The 17864-nt window shown below is 40.6% G+C and overlaps 1 protein-coding gene across 1 annotated transcript; it reads right to left on the bottom strand.

Annotated features, from left to right (window-relative positions):
• Positions 1–1058: 1058 nt before the first annotated feature.
• Positions 1059–16743, bottom strand: CPOX (coproporphyrinogen oxidase). Its single transcript, XM_063126899.1, has 7 exons — positions 16190–16743; positions 13099–13242; positions 12261–12371; positions 10686–10827; positions 8683–8901; positions 5878–5982; positions 1059–4670 (listed from the first exon to the last, which is right to left on the bottom strand). Exons 1-7 carry the CDS (start codon positions 16686–16688, stop codon positions 4583–4585), a joined length of 1308 nt encoding a protein of 435 aa, XP_062982969.1. The 5' UTR covers positions 16689–16743; the 3' UTR covers positions 1059–4582.
• Positions 16744–17864: the final 1121 nt, after the last annotated feature.

Raw genomic sequence — 17864 nt, 5'->3', positions numbered from 1 at the left:
ACTTTCAGTTAAAGGTTCAAAAGTAAAGGATAGGAAAGATTTCTTGGGAGCTCTCTTCTTCACAAAACTGAAAGCCAAAAGCTTTTTAATGGGGCTGCAATGTTCAATCAATCAAAAAAGTTTTTGCAAGCAACTAAAAAGGATGCCCCTGCTTAATTAGGCAGTTAAAATGTTTAACACAAGTGCTTTTTTTTTTAATGCAGATGGAAAAAGCACTATCCTGAGAGAAGAGGAAATCTCTCTCATCACATACAGGAATGCCTCTTCTGTGATGCCTATTACAATGTATATGCCATCATCTAAAAACAAAGGGTTGGATCCAGATTTATGATAGATCAACTGCATTGATGATGGATTTCACCACTCCCTCCTTTCACACAGCAACCCCTCAGCCCCCAGAAAATTTTAGAGTCAAGATACCCTGCAGAACAGGGGTGGGTGTGGGTGTTTGGGTAGCGGAGCCCTTCCTCTTCAGGAAGGCAGATTCTGGATCCAACCCAAACAAAATACTTCTTGCTTTATGAAGTTTTTACCCAAATGCAAATTAATAGACAATTCATAGGAATAGTTCAACTTAAGTGTGTTACACTGGGTTGCAACCCTACCATTCAAGAACTCCAAAGCCTATCTATTGGGTTGCATTTCTGGGATTAATGATAGGTAGGTAGAGAGATGTAGCTGTAATACCATTATAACCATCTGTATGCCTCATTACCAACCCCAAATTTTTGGGATGGGAAGGGTAATGAATTTGTGATATTCAGCAGCAGCAGCAGGGGGGGGGGGGAGTTAATAAATGGGAAGCAATTCCCATCACTGCAACACAAACAACACATACACATGTACTTGTTTACATAATACAGGCCCTTCTGATTTATAAAACAGCCTACCTATACTAAAAAAAGAGTTAGGCTTCTTGTTATGCTTATACTGCCTTATTAGCGACAGAAGATTAGATCCTATTTAAATTACTATTAATGACTTTTCATCTAAATGTATAGTGATTAACAAAAATGTTTGTTCCCCAAGGCCTAAAATAAAAACAAACACCATATGGATTTGTTTGTAGCCCCAGCAACTTTATTCACAGTTTTGGTTTCACAGTAGAGAATTACAAGCCCTGTTGGCAACAGAAATTAAGCACAGAGTAAAACTTGCATTTTAACAGTTTCTAGGTAGAGACTGAAGGCCCAGAAAAGGGGGGAGAAAGACTGAAATCAAGGGATAAAGTCCACCTATAGCTCCCAGAGCCATAAAATGACAGGAAATCCAGGGGAAAATTGAAAATGAAGTTATCCAATATTTTCTCTTTCAAAATTATGAGCAATGTTGAAAAACATTGTTATTGCCAATTAATGCTATTGGAAATTTCAGAGATCTAAAATGCCAAAGCTAGTAATGTAATAGCATTGCTCCTGTATTTAACTGGATTACTCAATAAGCAAGTGCAAAACACAACAGTATGTTGGAGAATGCACTTTTAAATGTTGCTGAATACAGAATGTCTTTAGAAGCTTTTCTACACGAGGCTGTTAATCCACTGTAACTACTTTTGGTTTCACCACAAAATTGAGATCAAGAGTTCTATACAAAGAGCTTTTTCTTTCTTGGTTTTCCATTTCATAACCTCTAGGTGGTGCTGTGCTATAGTGGAATATTGCCATTACACAAGTAAAAACTACATTTTCTTTTGCTCTCCAGATAATTTATTTTCCCTCCTCTTAAAAAACCTTGGAAAGTGCTCTTTAAAAACAGAAGTGAAAGTGGAGAATTAAGATGTCGTCTAAAGAATCTGTAAACAACTGTGAATAAAGTATGATGAGCACACAATGTCTCATGTAGAAAAGCTCTAGGTAGTTTGTCAAATCCGGGAACCTACTAAACATGGCAAAACCTTTATACAACATAGCCTCTGACTCTTCTCCCTTGTCTTATATTCCTGCATCTTCTGCATCAAGTGTGAAACTGATGAATGTCTGAAGACACACACACATAATAAAGGAATAAACATCTAAAAAAGTTGTGAAGTTTCTTCCAATTCATGCAATTTTTCCATTTTCTGAAGCCCATAACATTCAAAGTAAAAGATCCTATGCAGAAGTGCCTTAAAAAGTTCAAACAGGGCTTACTCCAGATAAGTGTACATAAAATTTTACATTTTCAGTGCATGATTTACTATTGAAAAAATTCAGTGTAATTAATATCCAAATTTATTACTACACCTAACATGATAGAGATGCTTTTCTTCTGAGCTTTCTCTTAAAATCAAATTGCCTTTATTTCTGCACAATAATATCAAGGTCTATGTGTCCAAAACCTTTGGGATGCCCAGGATTATTTTTTTAATGCCCCAATGCCATATCACAGACAGCTTTTTAAAATTGAGGCAAGTTTCAAAGAGGTTGAAAGCAGGGGGTACTGTTCGGGAAGCACAAACTCATAGCTTCCTTGAGTGTGTGGAACTTGTTGCACAGTCCTTTGTATCAAGGCCAGTCCTTCTGAGCCCAGGCACTAAAATCTGGACCTCAGTGTTGGTTTCTTCAATTGTCATTTCATTCCTATTTTCTCAACTGAATTTTTTTAGCTATATTTAGATATATAGGCTTTGATCCAGAGACATATTGCCCAACTGGAAAGGCACTTCTACTTGTACAAAACAGCGCTGCCAAATGCTCCCAAATTCCCATCCTGTTTAGCACCTAGTTACATTAGTTACACCACACACCATTCTGGAGGGACTCTTGGACCTTAGAAGCAGCTGGGTCGGGGCAGTGAGGGAGAAGTCAAGAAAGTCCTCCTGCGTAAGTGGAGTTCTGCTTATCTCTCTGAACCCAGCCCACTGTATCTGTTGAGCCATTTGAAGCTCCATCTAACTTTGGGCATACTTTTAACTATTGTTTGAATAAAATTAAGGCATTTAAACTTAAATTTCATAAAATCACCAAGTAGTATGATTTCATCCAGTAATGTAGTCCTATACATGTATAGTCAAAAGTAACTCTTATTCTGTTCAATGTGCTTACTCCCAGAAAGTGTAAACAGGATTGAGGTGTGTCAGAGGTATGTTTTGCTCTTATTCTAGGCATTCCTGGGTGTTTTTGTGACAGTCGTCAGATGTTCAGGTTCCATCTCCACACCCACAGATGACAGAGTCATACCACATATCCCTACAGTGAATTCTGCCAACCTCAACAGGACCAACTTATATTTTAATTCTTTGAGAACTGGTTTGGGGGCCCTTCTGGTTCAAAAGCAGTGTAATTTTCAAAGTACCACTAGGAATGCCTTTTGGACTGGGATGAGTCACTTGCGAATGTTGTTAATGACTGACAGAATTCTTAAAACTGAAAGGTACACATTCTAATCAGTGCAGCTTTCAACTAGATGATCTAGCGCTTGATTACCAAGAGGAACATTACTCTGTACATGCGTAGGCAAACAGTGCATGCTTATGCATGCATGCATATACAGTATAATTTATACATTAATCAGTACAGTAGTGGTGGCAGCAGTGAACATGTCTTACAAGAACCTGAACTTTTCACCTTTCCCCATATATGTTTTGCAAAATGACAATGGCAATGTGTGAACAATGGTTGACAATCTAATGGTGAAACACAGCTTTAGCAATATTTTTCATTAACATTCAGTTCTACTCCAGTTTTACAGCACAACTGTTAAGAGTTTTTTTTTATCTAAGTTATTTCTAGTGAAACCTAATTCTGTTAGTTAAAACAAGATCTGTGCCAGAAACTGAACATGTACGAAGCAAGGAATTTGGACCATTCAGAAAACGCTGTGCTAGAAGCGAATATTTCACATGTAGGCAGGACATCTCATGGGTGGCTGCAGATTCTTGCTCCTAAGCTATCTGAAGATGAACTGTGCTACCAAGCTTCACCAAAATGATTTACCCAATGATAGGAAGCCGCTGCACTACATGTGATGTTATTTCTTCCACAATTTACTGAAGCAGTGTCCCCACTGCATAAGGTTCCTTGCCACACAATACATCTGACAAATTATAAAAGGCCAAATGGATTAACAAGTCAGTTTAAAATAAATGACTCATCACAGCAGAAACAGGATTTAGAGGTATAACAAACACTAGCAGGCAACAATTGCTGAAATAGGCTAGAGAGCATTCTATAAGTAATTGTTTCAATTAGAAAGGTAATGAAGAATAGGCCCCTAGAATAACTGCCTGCTTGGTCTCAAACAGAGACTTGGGAGTCAAAATCTTAAACAATTTGCAGTATTTTACGCAGTCTGTGCTGTTCCTATTTTGAGTACACCTTACCTTGCCCTTCTTGCCACCTTCCCCAAGCTCTCTGCATTTCAAGTGTTTTCATACCTGTACAAACAGTCATTGAATTCATCCACCAGGAAAATGCAAATGGAATCGCTTGTGACTTTTGAAGAGAATACTTGTATATAATAAAACTGAAAACTATTTCTAAGGCACATGATAAGAGAACAAGTAGACAAAAACGAACTGCCACCCAATGACAGTTTGATGACCAAGTGGTCAAGTGTTTATGTCCTTTCCTCGTGGCTGACTGTATACAGCAGGTATCAGATGTCAGTGCACCCAATCTTTGGGATGACGCAAAACTTCTAGGATTTCCGCTTCCCTGGATTTCTCTGGAGGTGAATGCATATACTCCCACCTGTATACAAGAGGGGAGGGGAAACAGCTGTTATGTCTTTCTCCCTCCACCAATACTTTAATTTACAAATTTTAACATACAATTTCTTCTACATAGCAGGAAGTATGATCTAGAACAAGTGTAGACAGATGTGATCTCCAGATGTCTTGGACTACAACCTCCATAACAGAATCAGAGAATAGTAGAGTTGGAAGGGGCCTATAAGGCCATCGAATCCAACCCCCTGCGCAGTGCCTGAACTTGCATAAAGGGGGGTGAACTGTCGGGCACAAAACCAGGAGAGTTTCCACCGTGCATTGAGGCAGGCAAGGGGGAGCATGGCTGATAGTGCTGGCCAAATACTCAGTGTATTCCTCATTGCAGCATAAGAGCCAAGGCAGTAGAACAAATAGTGACCACATGCAGAGTTCCAATGAAACTCCTTACAGTGGATAAGCAGGTTGTCTTATCCACATCCACCCGAGCTCCCACAAATATAAGTATCCAGGGAACTATAAGCAAGTGTGCACTCACTGGGAGAATGGAGCGCCTGTCTCCCTCTCTCTGTTACCCACTCAGTGAGCACCTAGCAACAGTTAACCTCTCTCGCAGCTGTATGCTACTATCCCCATGTCTCTCTGGTCTCTCCACAGGGAACCAGCCTCATGGTGGCAAGGACATTCCTCACCTACTGCCCTTTAGACCACAAGTAAAACATACCAAAGCAGTAACCAGCTGTTCATTCTTTTCTAGCGGCTCTCTTATTCCATCTCTTATTCCATCTCCAAAGACTAACACCAGTCTTGCTGCAACTATCAAATTAGAATTCCTCCTTTTTCTTAACTATGTATTTTACATTAGTAGAAAATCCTTCAAGTTTAATGCAATACTTTGTTTGTATCAACCCAGCAACAGAGGTTTGCATGCAGAACCAGGCTGATATACATAACAGATGCAAATGCTTAACTGCATGCACATTTGTACCCATATCCTGGAACTCATTTGACCCTGCTGATCACGACACTAGATGCAGAGCTTGGGGCAGATGGAAATATGCTTGATGGGGGATACACAAGACTAGATGAACGTATGTGGAGTTGGACCAGGGTCTTTAACACACACACCTGCAATGATATCTCATTTACAACAAAAAGTAAAAGAACCTATTAATTTCCTATCAAAAGAATACCAGAAAAGTCTGTTTGGCTAGTTATAATTATAATCCTACCTGGCAGTGAGTGGCAAAGACATTAGAATACTTTCAATCCTTGATCCTGGTGTTGCAAGACCAAACTTTGTGCCTCTGTCATAAACAAGATTGAATTCCACATACCTGTTGGAGAAGACAGGAAAAACTCAATTTACAGAGGGGTAGCCATGTTAGTCTGCTGTGGCAAAAACACAAGAGTTTAAGACTAACGAATTTCTTCTGGCACAAACTTTCATGGATGGTGTCCACTTCATCAGATGCATGAAATGTTAATCTCAAATTGACATGTGGTGGTAGTAGTGGTGAGAGGTAAACTGTGTTCAAGAAAAGCAATTCCTGTTTCCTTAAAATTGTCTCATTTACTCAAGCTTTGTTTATCATGGAGAAAGGCAAGGAGCAATGTAGCACACTGCAGCTCAGTATCTGACCATAGAAATCCTGCTCAGCCTCTACTATGGTTTTCAAGATTTTACTAGACATTGCCCACACATTTTCAAGCCAATCTTTACCGGCAGCAAAGAACACAACACACAATCTATGGATCTTGAACTATTGGATTCAGTGCCAAATATGCATGCTTGCACAGAATCCTGGAGTACACACAGTTCCACATATAGATTAAAACTGCTAATAAATGAAACATTTGAATAATACTACATGGTTCAACGGTATGGCTCAGAATCAAAAGCATCAGTGGAACCAACTTCTGTATAGCAATGAATGGTCAGCATTGCCTCTTTAAAACAACAGGAAGTGCAGAAAAATGTACACATTTCAAAAGAAGGAAAATGGGTTCCAAATAAGCAATCTGAATGGACTATCAAATAAGAACACACTTGCATACTGTCACAATGGACTGAAAATTACTGACTTTAGCATAGCTTTCCTTTCCCTCACCCAAATCAATCGGAAAAGCTTTCTTGATACTACAATAGCATCCTTATCCCACTGAGTAAATTCTTACTTATGCTACAGCCCTTTCACATATTTCTGGAGCAGAAGCTGGGAAGTTTTTTTTAAAAAACTCTCTTACTGTGCTCCAATGCCAATCCAAATTGGACTCCCACATTGCTGCAGCTATTGTGTAAATAACCTATTAGAGATCGATTGTGATCTCCTGTCATCTCATCTAATTGCATCCTGAGAGAATAAACCACTGTCTTTGCAATAAGATGAAAAACCCCAGTAACTAATTTTACCAATATTCTAAAAGTTGGAAATGGCACGTATTTTCAGTGCCTTGAATAAAAGAAGGAAAGAGTGGCGTTAATAGATGACTCACTCCAAAGCTCTAATTTTGAAAAGAAAGAACAGAAACAGGCAGTGGAGGGGTAGTGAAACAGCAAATTGTTCCTTCAAAAGATGAGCAAAAAGTAAGGCAAAAATGTGTCTTCTATGGAACTTTCTTCACAAGTGTAAGAATAATGAGTAGCTTGTAACTTTTGGATGGGGCAGAGAGCAAGTAGAGGAGAGGAGGAAACGCAAGGTTGAGAGGTTCTATATCTGCAATTTTAAACTGTGAAGCCTCATCCCAAACTGGCTCCTGTGATACTTTGCCTCAGCTCTCGTTATCTAATGAGAAAACTGAGCAACAGTCTCAACTACTGCAAAAGCTGGTATTTACTTCATTTCAAAATCCTCACAGCATGGAGCTCGCAATCTTTAGGACCAGTCACAATGCGTGATGATAGGAAGAGGAGGGGCTGTAATAACTTCTTATCTTATTGCAAAGAAAAACAGAACTCAACTAACGACCCACAGCTAACCTAATCCCAGACTTTACATGGTTTATCAAAAGGCATGAAAGACCCTGATAGTTGTTTTCCCCTCAAACAATGCCCTAATCTCACACACACACACAATTCTGCTCCAACACCCAGCCATCAAAACAGTACGGTACACACCAACAATGGACCATGCCGTTAGAGGAAGATACTAAACTTGGTAGTTTAGTATTCTCCTCCACTAAACTTCTTTTCTCTGTCATTTTTCTACAAACATCATTGAATACTCAGTCCTTTAATCAGAAGTTGTCAATATTTGATATTACAAACAGCAGAACATAACTTTTCAGAAACTGCAGTTAGGAAAAAATGCAACTGCTAGGCTGACTGGGAACATATCTTGCCTTTACTAAAAGAACTTCACTGTCTGCCAGCCCAATGCAAAGCACAACTCAAAGTGCTGGTGCTTACCTTTAAAGCTTAGGACCCAGGTAGCAAACTGAAGGGATACCTGTTCTTATACCAATGTAACAGGGTACTGAGGTCATCTTCAGAAGCTCTTCTAGATGCCCCTGCTATTAAAGGTAAGGCAGGTGGCAACCAGAGAGAGAGCTATCTTAGTGGTGGCACACAGTATGTAGAATTCCCTCCCCTGGTCCCAACATTGTCATCTTTTCGGCACCAAACGTTCTGTTCTCCCAGGTTTTTAAAATGTATTTTTTAAAAACATGGTGTTATTTATTATATTTTAATCTTAGATTTATTTTGTAAAACACCTCGGAAGTTTTGCTGAAAAGCAATATATCAATCTTTTAAATAAACCAACAGTAAATAAGTCAATAGGCTTATTTATTTAATAAAATATAAACAATACAGATTTTTCAATGAATTTTCAGCCATAAACAAGTAGCACAGCACTGAACTTTGGGACAACCCCAACTTAATTAAGAATATTTTTGGCCACTTCAAATGTATTACATTACATGTGATTTTTTTAAAAGAATCAAAATGTTCTGGATTTGTGGTCTAGATGGATACATCAACTGAAAGCCTGAACACCATCTTTCCTCCCAAACATACAAGGCCCTCTGTCACTCACCTTCCTCTACGAATCTGCTGCCACAATTTTTCCTCTGGTGTGAATTTGTCATGGCAGTGTTTCTTCACAATGGGAATGTAGCAAGGCACAATGGCTTTGGCACAACTCTGCACAAACTTAAAGGCTTCTTCTCTAGAAGGTGAATCCAGATCATCAAAAAATATGCCTCCAATCCCTCGTCGCTCTCCACGGTGCTTGATGTAAAAATATTCATCACACCTGTAATCACCAACAGTCCAAATCAAAGATATCACACAAGTACAGAAGTCTAAAATCCCCAAATTGTATACTATAGAAAAGATTACGCTTGTTAAACATAACCAAAAGACTACACATTATAAAATGGCAAATACTTTTCCTTTGGATATAAACATTGGGCACAAAAATGCATTTCAAAAGCAGATTTTAAAGTATATTGCTATATATGAGTGACAAGCAAACCTTTAAAAAGATATTATGGTGGACACATAAGCAATGTTTTTAGGTTAGGAGGAACAAGTTTTAAAAATTTATTTTCTGAAGTTGGGACACTGAACTTCAAATACATTTCTCACTGAAAACTCTAGTTGTACAATAGCAGAATTTTCTATAGCAAGGCAAATCCCCTTTCCATACAGGAAGCTTTTAATCTATTGGATAGTTGATATATTGTATTATATATTTATTTGATTTGTATCCATCTTTCTACCACAAACTGGCACTCAAGACGGTTTACAGGCGCACTTAAGATTTATCAAAAAAATGTTTATAATAAAACATAGTTTCAGAACAAATTTCAAAAATATCTCAAATTTTAGACAATGATATATCATCATTGACCTTGTTTGGATGATTGTTTGGGTTTATGAAGCCTGGAATGAAAATCTGAATAGGTCACAGATCAAATGGACTAAGAACAACGTCTTCAAAAATTCAGTGACTAATACATACGGGTAACCTTTGGAGACTTTCACTGTTTCCCACAGCAGGCGCCCTAAGCCATCCCCCCACCGAATTTTCCCACCTCCCTGCTTTTCCCACTTTTCTTTCTCTGCTAGGCTGGAGGACAGAGAAGTTTCTTCTTCCCCACCCAGCATGGGAGGGAATTGTGAATGAGGATATGTGGATGGAAGAAAAGTGTGGGAATGAGGGTGGATGGATAAGTGTGTGTGTGTGTGTGTGTGTTTGAGAGAGAGAGAATGGACGAGAAAGAAGGCAGAGGGAATGTTTGAGGATGAGTTGCTCCACGTCCCAGAGCTGATGGATATACTGGGTAAATGAGGTTCATTTACTGGGTAAATTCATCCATCATCATGGATGGATGAATGAAGGAGAGAGGAAAGGGTCATCCTTGCCCACTTTTGACAATGGCCCTGTCTGTCGCCAGCACGTGGTCCCCACCCACTTTCTCCTGAGGAAATACCGACCTTGACTCCAAAAAAGTTGCCCGCTACTGATCTCACAACCCTAATCTGAAAGGCCCAGTACATTTTCTCTGCAAGAAGCTTCTCACAGCCTGTTAAGAAAAACAATTGCACCATTTGTTCCAACGAAAAGAGCCACCGCCACAGCAAATAAGAAATGAGAAGAGCTGGGTTCAGCGTGAATGAGCAGGAGGAACAAAAACTGAGAATTTCTTCTTGTTAGCAGTGCTCAGCAAGGCATTGGAGTCCATCTTTGGAAGTACTTTCTAGTCACTATCACTTGTGTTGGCCAAAGAAGAGCACCTGTCACCACCTTCCAAAGGCTGATATATGTGGAAGGAAGATCCTCTTATTAAGTTGATAAAGCATGAATTGGTACTTAGAAACATAACTTCAGAATAACTGCTGGAAAAACATTTTCTTTACTAATTCAGACAAAAAGACTGTTGATGTTCTCTGAGAACATTCACAGGCAAATTCATTCAGAAACACCTCCACAGTACTCATACTGACAGAGCAGATTTGTAAATTAAACCCCAGATGCTTTATGATAATCCAATCTTGCCACAGGAGAAAAGTTGATTAGGGCATCTTACATACCATTTCTTAAACTTAGGATACAGCTCTGGATTATTCTCATCACAGGCTTCTTTCAGAGTTTTGTGAAAATGAACTGCATCTTCTTTGTCCAAGTATGTTGGAGTAAGGTCTGTTCCGCCCCCAAACCACCACTGTTTAGTACCTAATGGGAAAAAAACCCACCCCAGAGTTTAATGTTTTACCTATAAGAACAAGTTAGGCACATTTTCCCTCCGTTACTCATGTAGTATATGAATAATCACATGCAGTTACTTACTAACTGATCAGTAATACACAAAAAAGTGAACTTAAAGCAACTGCCTTAATTATACTTGCCAATATACTTTATGAAGGATCACAGTAGTAACAGAGAAGACTGATTATGTGGTGTCATTATTTTAATTGCAAGCCTTTCCCATGCTTAGAGGTTAGAGAAGACCGCAATCTAAGAACTACGTGACATAAAATCAAACATCACAGATATAAAAGGCAGCTTGCCACTTCTATCTTTTTATCACATAATTTCTGGTGTATATATACACCAGGACATTATGTGAGACCAAGGAGCCAAAGTGCAGTGAAGTAAAATGATTCTGGACGGGATTTTAATTCCTGCCTTCTAGAATTTGACTTGGGTTTGGACATATGACTGTGTTGACACAATAAAGTGCTGAAGTTTCATATATAATACTATCATTTACACACAGAGAGAAATGAAATACTTTTATTATAAAGATTCATTCACACACCCATTCATACTTAAAAAGAGTTACACTTGCAATAAATCTTGCAGCAGAGGCCCTGTCCCCTCTCACCAAAAAGAAGTTTTTAAAGTTGAGACAAAAAGACAGGAACTTCACCCATCAACTAAAATTTCCTTTTATGCTAACACTTCTCTTATACCATCCTTCCTATCTATTATGATATAAGTTTACTGATTGGCTATTATAAGGTGGTCTAGCTTTCTTTAAGCCTCTTACTCTAAATCTAACGGCTGGCCTCCTGAAAACATTAATGATATTTTGAATAATTCCAGAGAATTTTTAAAAGTGTCTAGCTTCTCCTTAAAGACCCTGTCTCTGTCTTTAAATAAAAAGTACTTTAACTACAACCTGATCTGTTCTTCTTGCTTTTCCAAGGTACAAATGACTACTACACCATTGCTGCACAAACTAGGGCCCTTTCTACACCTACATCCCAGGAAAATGGAGGGATCGTCCCTGCCTGCTCCAGTGATCCCCTGTGTGTCATTTGCATGCACAGGGATGATCCCGGGACGATCCCCGGAAAAAAGGCAGGTATGGAAACGGCCTATGTCTACTGAACCAATATTTTACCAGACCTAGTAATCTTTGGTTCTCTTTATCTCAACCTTTACTCATCTTATTTTATCTATGATGCTTTTACACATAAGCCAAAGACCTTATGGCAGGTTCATATAGCAGCTTGCCTTAAAAAAAAAAGTAAAGTTACAATGCCTTATGAGCTTTTGACAGCAAAGTTTAGAGAGGTCCAACACAATTCTTAATCCATTACTGTAATATGAAGTTTGTCACCATGAGTCTTACATAAACACTATATAGATACAGATCTTACCGTCTGCCTCCTCAATTTCAAAGTATCTGTAGTTGAAATGTATGGTGGGAACATATGGGTTCTTTGGATGAATAACAGAACTTACACCCATAGCACAAAATGGCAATTTTCCTGGATGGTAAAACAAAAAAGAAGTCTTTTTTGACAACAAGAGTAGCACATTGGGTAGGATCCAAAAGTGTCCCAGTGCAAGTGCTAATGCTGTTGAGCTAGCATAAACCAACACTTCCTCAACATCAATGGAAAATTGTTGCTTTCCCCACTACGCTAAGTATGTTGTATGAGCATTGGTTTATGCTAGAGCAACATCGCTTGCGCTACTGGGACACTGTTGGATCCTAGCCCATGAATCTTTAAAAAACAAAAGCTTTCTAATTGTGCTTCCAGTTCTGCAGCTTGCATTTCTAAAACAACACACCTACAGCCAAATTTTTTTTCAAAGACACCAATATTTCAGAAAACTAAATTAGCATCATATCTCATTGTTCACAATACATTAAAATCTAGAAAAAAAATCAAATGAGAACTCTATAGTAACATCATCTTCCTGCTTTAGGCCATCTTCAAGTCTTAGACTGCAATCCTATGTTCAGCTACCTGGAAATAAATCACACTAATTTCAATAGGACTTATGTCTACATAGACATGCATAAAATACTCTAAATAAATAAAATAAGTTTGCATTATGTATAACCAAATAACATCATGCATAGAGGGCTTGTGAATTCCCAGAAGCCTTTGGCGATGGAAAGTTGGATGCTGGCCTAGATGGATTTTTGGTCTTATCCACGAGGACTGCTCTTATGTGCTTCAACAACTTTCAAGTAATATGTCTCACCATTTTGGGACTTCAGAGTTTTCCCCCTGCTTCTCATTTGCTGAGCTGCTTCTTCAGAAAGATGTCCGAAAACAACAGACACATTGACTCCAGCCTTCTCAAATATTTCACCATCCTGAAGTACACAGCTGATGCCTCCTCCACCTATTAAATACAAGAATCAGTGTTTTCTTCCACTACCAAACAATTTTTAAAATATTAAAAGTATATTACCCAAGCCTATGCAAAAGGGAGGCATTGAATTAGAGGGATGTCAAGGAGTCCAACACCTTTATTCTTTCTTATGTCCTCCCCTTAGCTAGTAGTTTTAGGCGGTTACTGGGGAGGTACGGGAGATGATTTGGCTAAAATTGACTTCAGTTATGGGTAGAGCTAATGGATTTCATTAGAGCCTTCCCTAATTTTTCTCCTTAATTCAAGCACTGGGACAAAAGGTGGATAAAGCACTAAATAATAATCATGTTATATCTTGAGGCATTAAAAGTTCACAGCAAGTATTACAGTTAATACATTCAAACCATGTGGATATGGACATTGGTGACCTGAAGTTTGTAAAGAATATTTACATTCTGTCACTAAGCAGAAGCAGGACTGTAGTCAGAGCTACTATAAGTAAAAGGAATTTCAATTGGCCATCTCTCTCTAACTTCAGGAATAATAAAGGGATACACAGTCACTTTCAGCCACTTTTCTCCTCAAACTATTTATTTATATATGTGATAGGTTTCTGTGTGTGTGTGGTGTGTTTTAAAGACGTGGTGCTCTTTGATATTTGTCAAGAGTAGACAGGACCTCCAAGTGGGATCCTCCTTTCTTATCTTCTTCACCTCATACACCATGCATGCAGCACAGGACTCAGTCATAAAAAGCCCTCCCATGAAATGAGTATTGCTTATCCTTAACATCCAGTTGTTCAACTGATGCAGACTCATTGCCTCTAAAACTGGTTCCAATTCCAAGCAATTATGCAACTTCAACTTTTACAAGCCTTCTGCTCCTATTACAAAACATTTTGTTATAGGTCTGACAACATCAGTCCAGAGCTACAGAAGAACTACACAAATATGGCTAATTGAGAAAAAAGTATAAAAGCATCAATGAACAACTCTTGAGGCCTTGGTCTCAATGAACCAGGGGGACCTGCACACAGCATTACCAGCAGAAACAGTTTGCACGTTAGATCCCATAACTTTAATGATATATTTAGAGTCCTAAGACTATTTTTTATACTGAACATCAAGCACAAACTTCCTAAATGCATGCCAATAATGCTTTAAAACATCTGGATACGGCTTCCATTGGGCAAGACACCCTATTGGCCCTTTTATTCATTTGTTGCCACTGGGTTCATTGCTTTAGACGATTAATCGACTCCGTTCCAGGGAATAAAGCAACAGCTTCATCATGATATAGCATACATAATATAGCACGTTCCAATACAATTCCCTCTCATACACAGAATGAGACATATATCAGAAGAGTGTCAAGTTATTTAAGCTTCCCCCTCCCATCTGTCACTTCCTTATTTTGGGCATTTTCTCGATAGGTACATAAAGATCACATTCCTGTACACAAAAATAAACTACTACATCCTACCTGAACAGTCACCATCACTAAGGAATTCAAATTCACTCATAAGATGGGGGTGCTCTTGGATCCAGAACTGTCACTTGAGGCACAGGTGAACTCAGTGGCAAAGAGCACCTTTTATCAGCTTAGGTTGATATACCAACTGCGCCCTTATCTGGACAGAGATAGCCTAGCTACAGTTATCCATGCTCTGATAACCTCTCGTTTGGATTACTGCAATGTGTTATACGTGGGGCTGCCTTTGAAAACAGTCCGGAAACTTCAACTGGTACAAAACAGGGCAGCACGTTTACTAACAGGGACTGGCCGACGAGACCACATTACGCCAGTCCTTTTCCAGCTTCATTGGCTGCCAGTCCAGGTCCCGGCCCGATTCAAAGTGCTGGTATTAACATTTAAAGCCCTAAAGGGCTTGGGGCCAGGCTATCTGAAGGAACGCCTCCTCCCATATGTACCTGCTCAGACCCTAAGGTCATCCTCAGGGGTCCTTCTCCGCGAGCCCCTGCCAAAGGAAGTGAGGCAGGTGGCTACCAGGAGGAGGGCCTTCTCTGCTGTGGCACCCCGGCTGTGGAATGAGCTCCCTAAAGAGGTTCGCTTGGCACCTACATTATATGCTTTTAGATGCCAAGTGAAGACCTTTTTATTCTCCCAGCATTTTAACAGTCTATAAATAAATTTTAACTTGGTGTTTTAAATTAGTAATTTTGCATTGCTGCTGTTTTTATCTGGTTAAGCTTTTATATTGTATTTTATATTATGGTTTTATACTGTTGTTTTATACTTTGAATGTTTTTAATTTTTGTGAACCGCCCAGAGAGCTCCAGCTATTGGGCGGCATAGAAATGTAATAAATAAATACACAGTGAAAGGGTGGATGAGGCGAATACTCTTTAGCCAAGCTGTAAGTATGACAGATCTGCTGAAATGTGTCAGAGTGAACTAATCCTCAATGTAAGACTTCTAACCCCTGCTTACTGTTCTATAGCAGCTCCAACATGTACAGTACTCTGTGCTGCCTAAACATTTTGGGGGTTTTAATTAAGAAAATGGGACATAAATTCAAGATGTTTATTTCAACCCTGCGCAGTTACTGGGAAATTAAAACTTCACTGAACTGATAAGGGATAAGACTGCAAGTCTGATCAAACCAAGTCCTGTGAGTAGAGCCACATACAGTGGCAACTACTCTGGGTTACTTAACCCTTAATACAAATGTTGTATCCAGTGTTAGTTCTACTTGGAGCAGAGTGGCTGAAATGAATGGGATTTACATAAGTCATGTCCCATTTTTTTCGACGGGTCTACTTGAATGGGACTTGACTTAATCAGAACTACCGCATGTCCTATTCATTTCCACGGGTTTACTGTAAGTAGGACCAACACTGGATGCAACCTGTGTGTGTGCGTGAGAGAGAGAGAGGTTGCGCGTAGGCGCGGTTAAAGAAGAGAGACTCTTCCCTCCTCCTCTCCTTCACACCCTACCCCCGAGAACCTGGGTCACCTTCCTTCCTCTCCCAGCGGTCCACGGTGAAAGAGGCGCCGCGGTCGACCTGGGCCAAGGCGTGGCACACCTGGCTCTGCGTCTCCATGATAAGCAGCTCCATGCGACTCCGCATGTCTCCGCGCCGGTCCCGCAGGTCGCACAGTCCGCTCACGGGTGGGGCCATGAAGCGCTCGCAGCGCCGCGCCAGGTCGTCGCCGTCGTCTCCCGCGCCGTCGGGCTCTTGGCGGGGCAGCTTCTGCTGCCGCTGCCTCCACCGCCGCTGCTCCTCCATTTCCGCCCGTTGTGCGAAGCCCAGCGCGGCCGCCGCCGCCGCCGCCGCCGCTCCTGCACCCCAGGCTAGCGCCGCCCGCCGCCACCCCTTCTCCGTCCAGCGAGAAGAGCAGCCCGGCGGCGACTCGCAGCCGCCGGAGCAGAAACTCCTGGACCAGCGCCGCCTAGGGCCTAGCGACAGAGCCCGGGCGCCTATAGCGCAAACCCCGAGTAAAAGACGAGACATGACGGCCGCCACCGACGAGCGCGGACCTCCCTCAGAGACGCCTCACAACAGCCGCCGCCGCCGCCGGTCCTGACAAGGAAACGCGCACACACCCCTCGCCTCAGCGGCAGGGGAGGCAAGGCAGACCGGAGCGATGGCTCTTGGGAAACGTAGTCCCGCCGTCAGCCACGCGTGTCGCTAGCAGGCTGCCTTCACACTACAGTTCCCAGCAGCGCCCAACTGAGACGTGCCGCCGAGTAGGAGGAAAGGGGGCGTGGAAGTGGGTAAATACTTAGTTGCCCAAGACAGCAGGTATGGGCTTAAAGCACGTAGGACAAAACCACGGGGAAAGAGCGTGGGACGCCACAGCGCCGCGTGAGGTGGACGTAGCGCCGCTGTCATCTACCCACGTTCACCTGGGGAGCCGATCCCCTGAATTCGGCGATAATGAATTTTAACTTCTCAGTGCAGACGCACTAAGGGTTGTATTGCACAAGGGATTCGTGCAAAAAAGTATGTGTTGATGTCGCCTCCCAACAACAACTCAAAAAATATGTCATGCAATAAAGTTGCAGTTGTGCAAATCAGACTCACTCTTATGAGGCGAAGAAGCTGACGCCTTTGCTGGTCACTTGTCCAAGCTGGAGACGTACTTTAAAAGAGAGAACCCTAAATTCAATGTGTTTCTGTGGCCACTTGGAAACTCACAAACTGTTAGGGCGCAATCCTAGGCATGTAAATCCTACAACTCCCAGCATTGCCCAGCCTGCTGGGGCATGCTGGGAGTTGTAGGACTTTTTTTCCTGTCTAAACCTGCTTTCCTGCCAACATTCAGAAGGAATCAGTTGCTTTGGTGACATTCAATTGCACTGGGATAGGATGATTGAAAGCAACATAATAATCTATACAGCTTTTTCATTTGGCATTTGAAGCTCTTTGTATAGGTTCAATCCTATGTATGTTCAGACAGAAAAAAGTTCTACCTCTCCTAGCGTTCTCCAGCCAGTCATGTTGGACTTTCTTCTGTCTAAACATGCATAGGATTGCACCATAAAATAATGACAATTCAGTAATAGGAAAACAAGTAGTGACAATTCACATTTAGAAAGTCTGGACTCATGTACGCTAACTTTTAAAACTCAATAAAAGTAAATGTATATTGATGTTATAATAATATGCACCATCTAAAGTTCTATC

Source organism: Elgaria multicarinata, chromosome 5 (assembly GCF_023053635.1).
Source record: "Elgaria multicarinata webbii isolate HBS135686 ecotype San Diego chromosome 5, rElgMul1.1.pri, whole genome shotgun sequence".
NCBI classification, from domain to species: Eukaryota; Metazoa; Chordata; class Lepidosauria; order Squamata; family Anguidae; genus Elgaria; species Elgaria multicarinata.
This window is presented reverse-complemented; position numbering and strand designations above follow the sequence as displayed.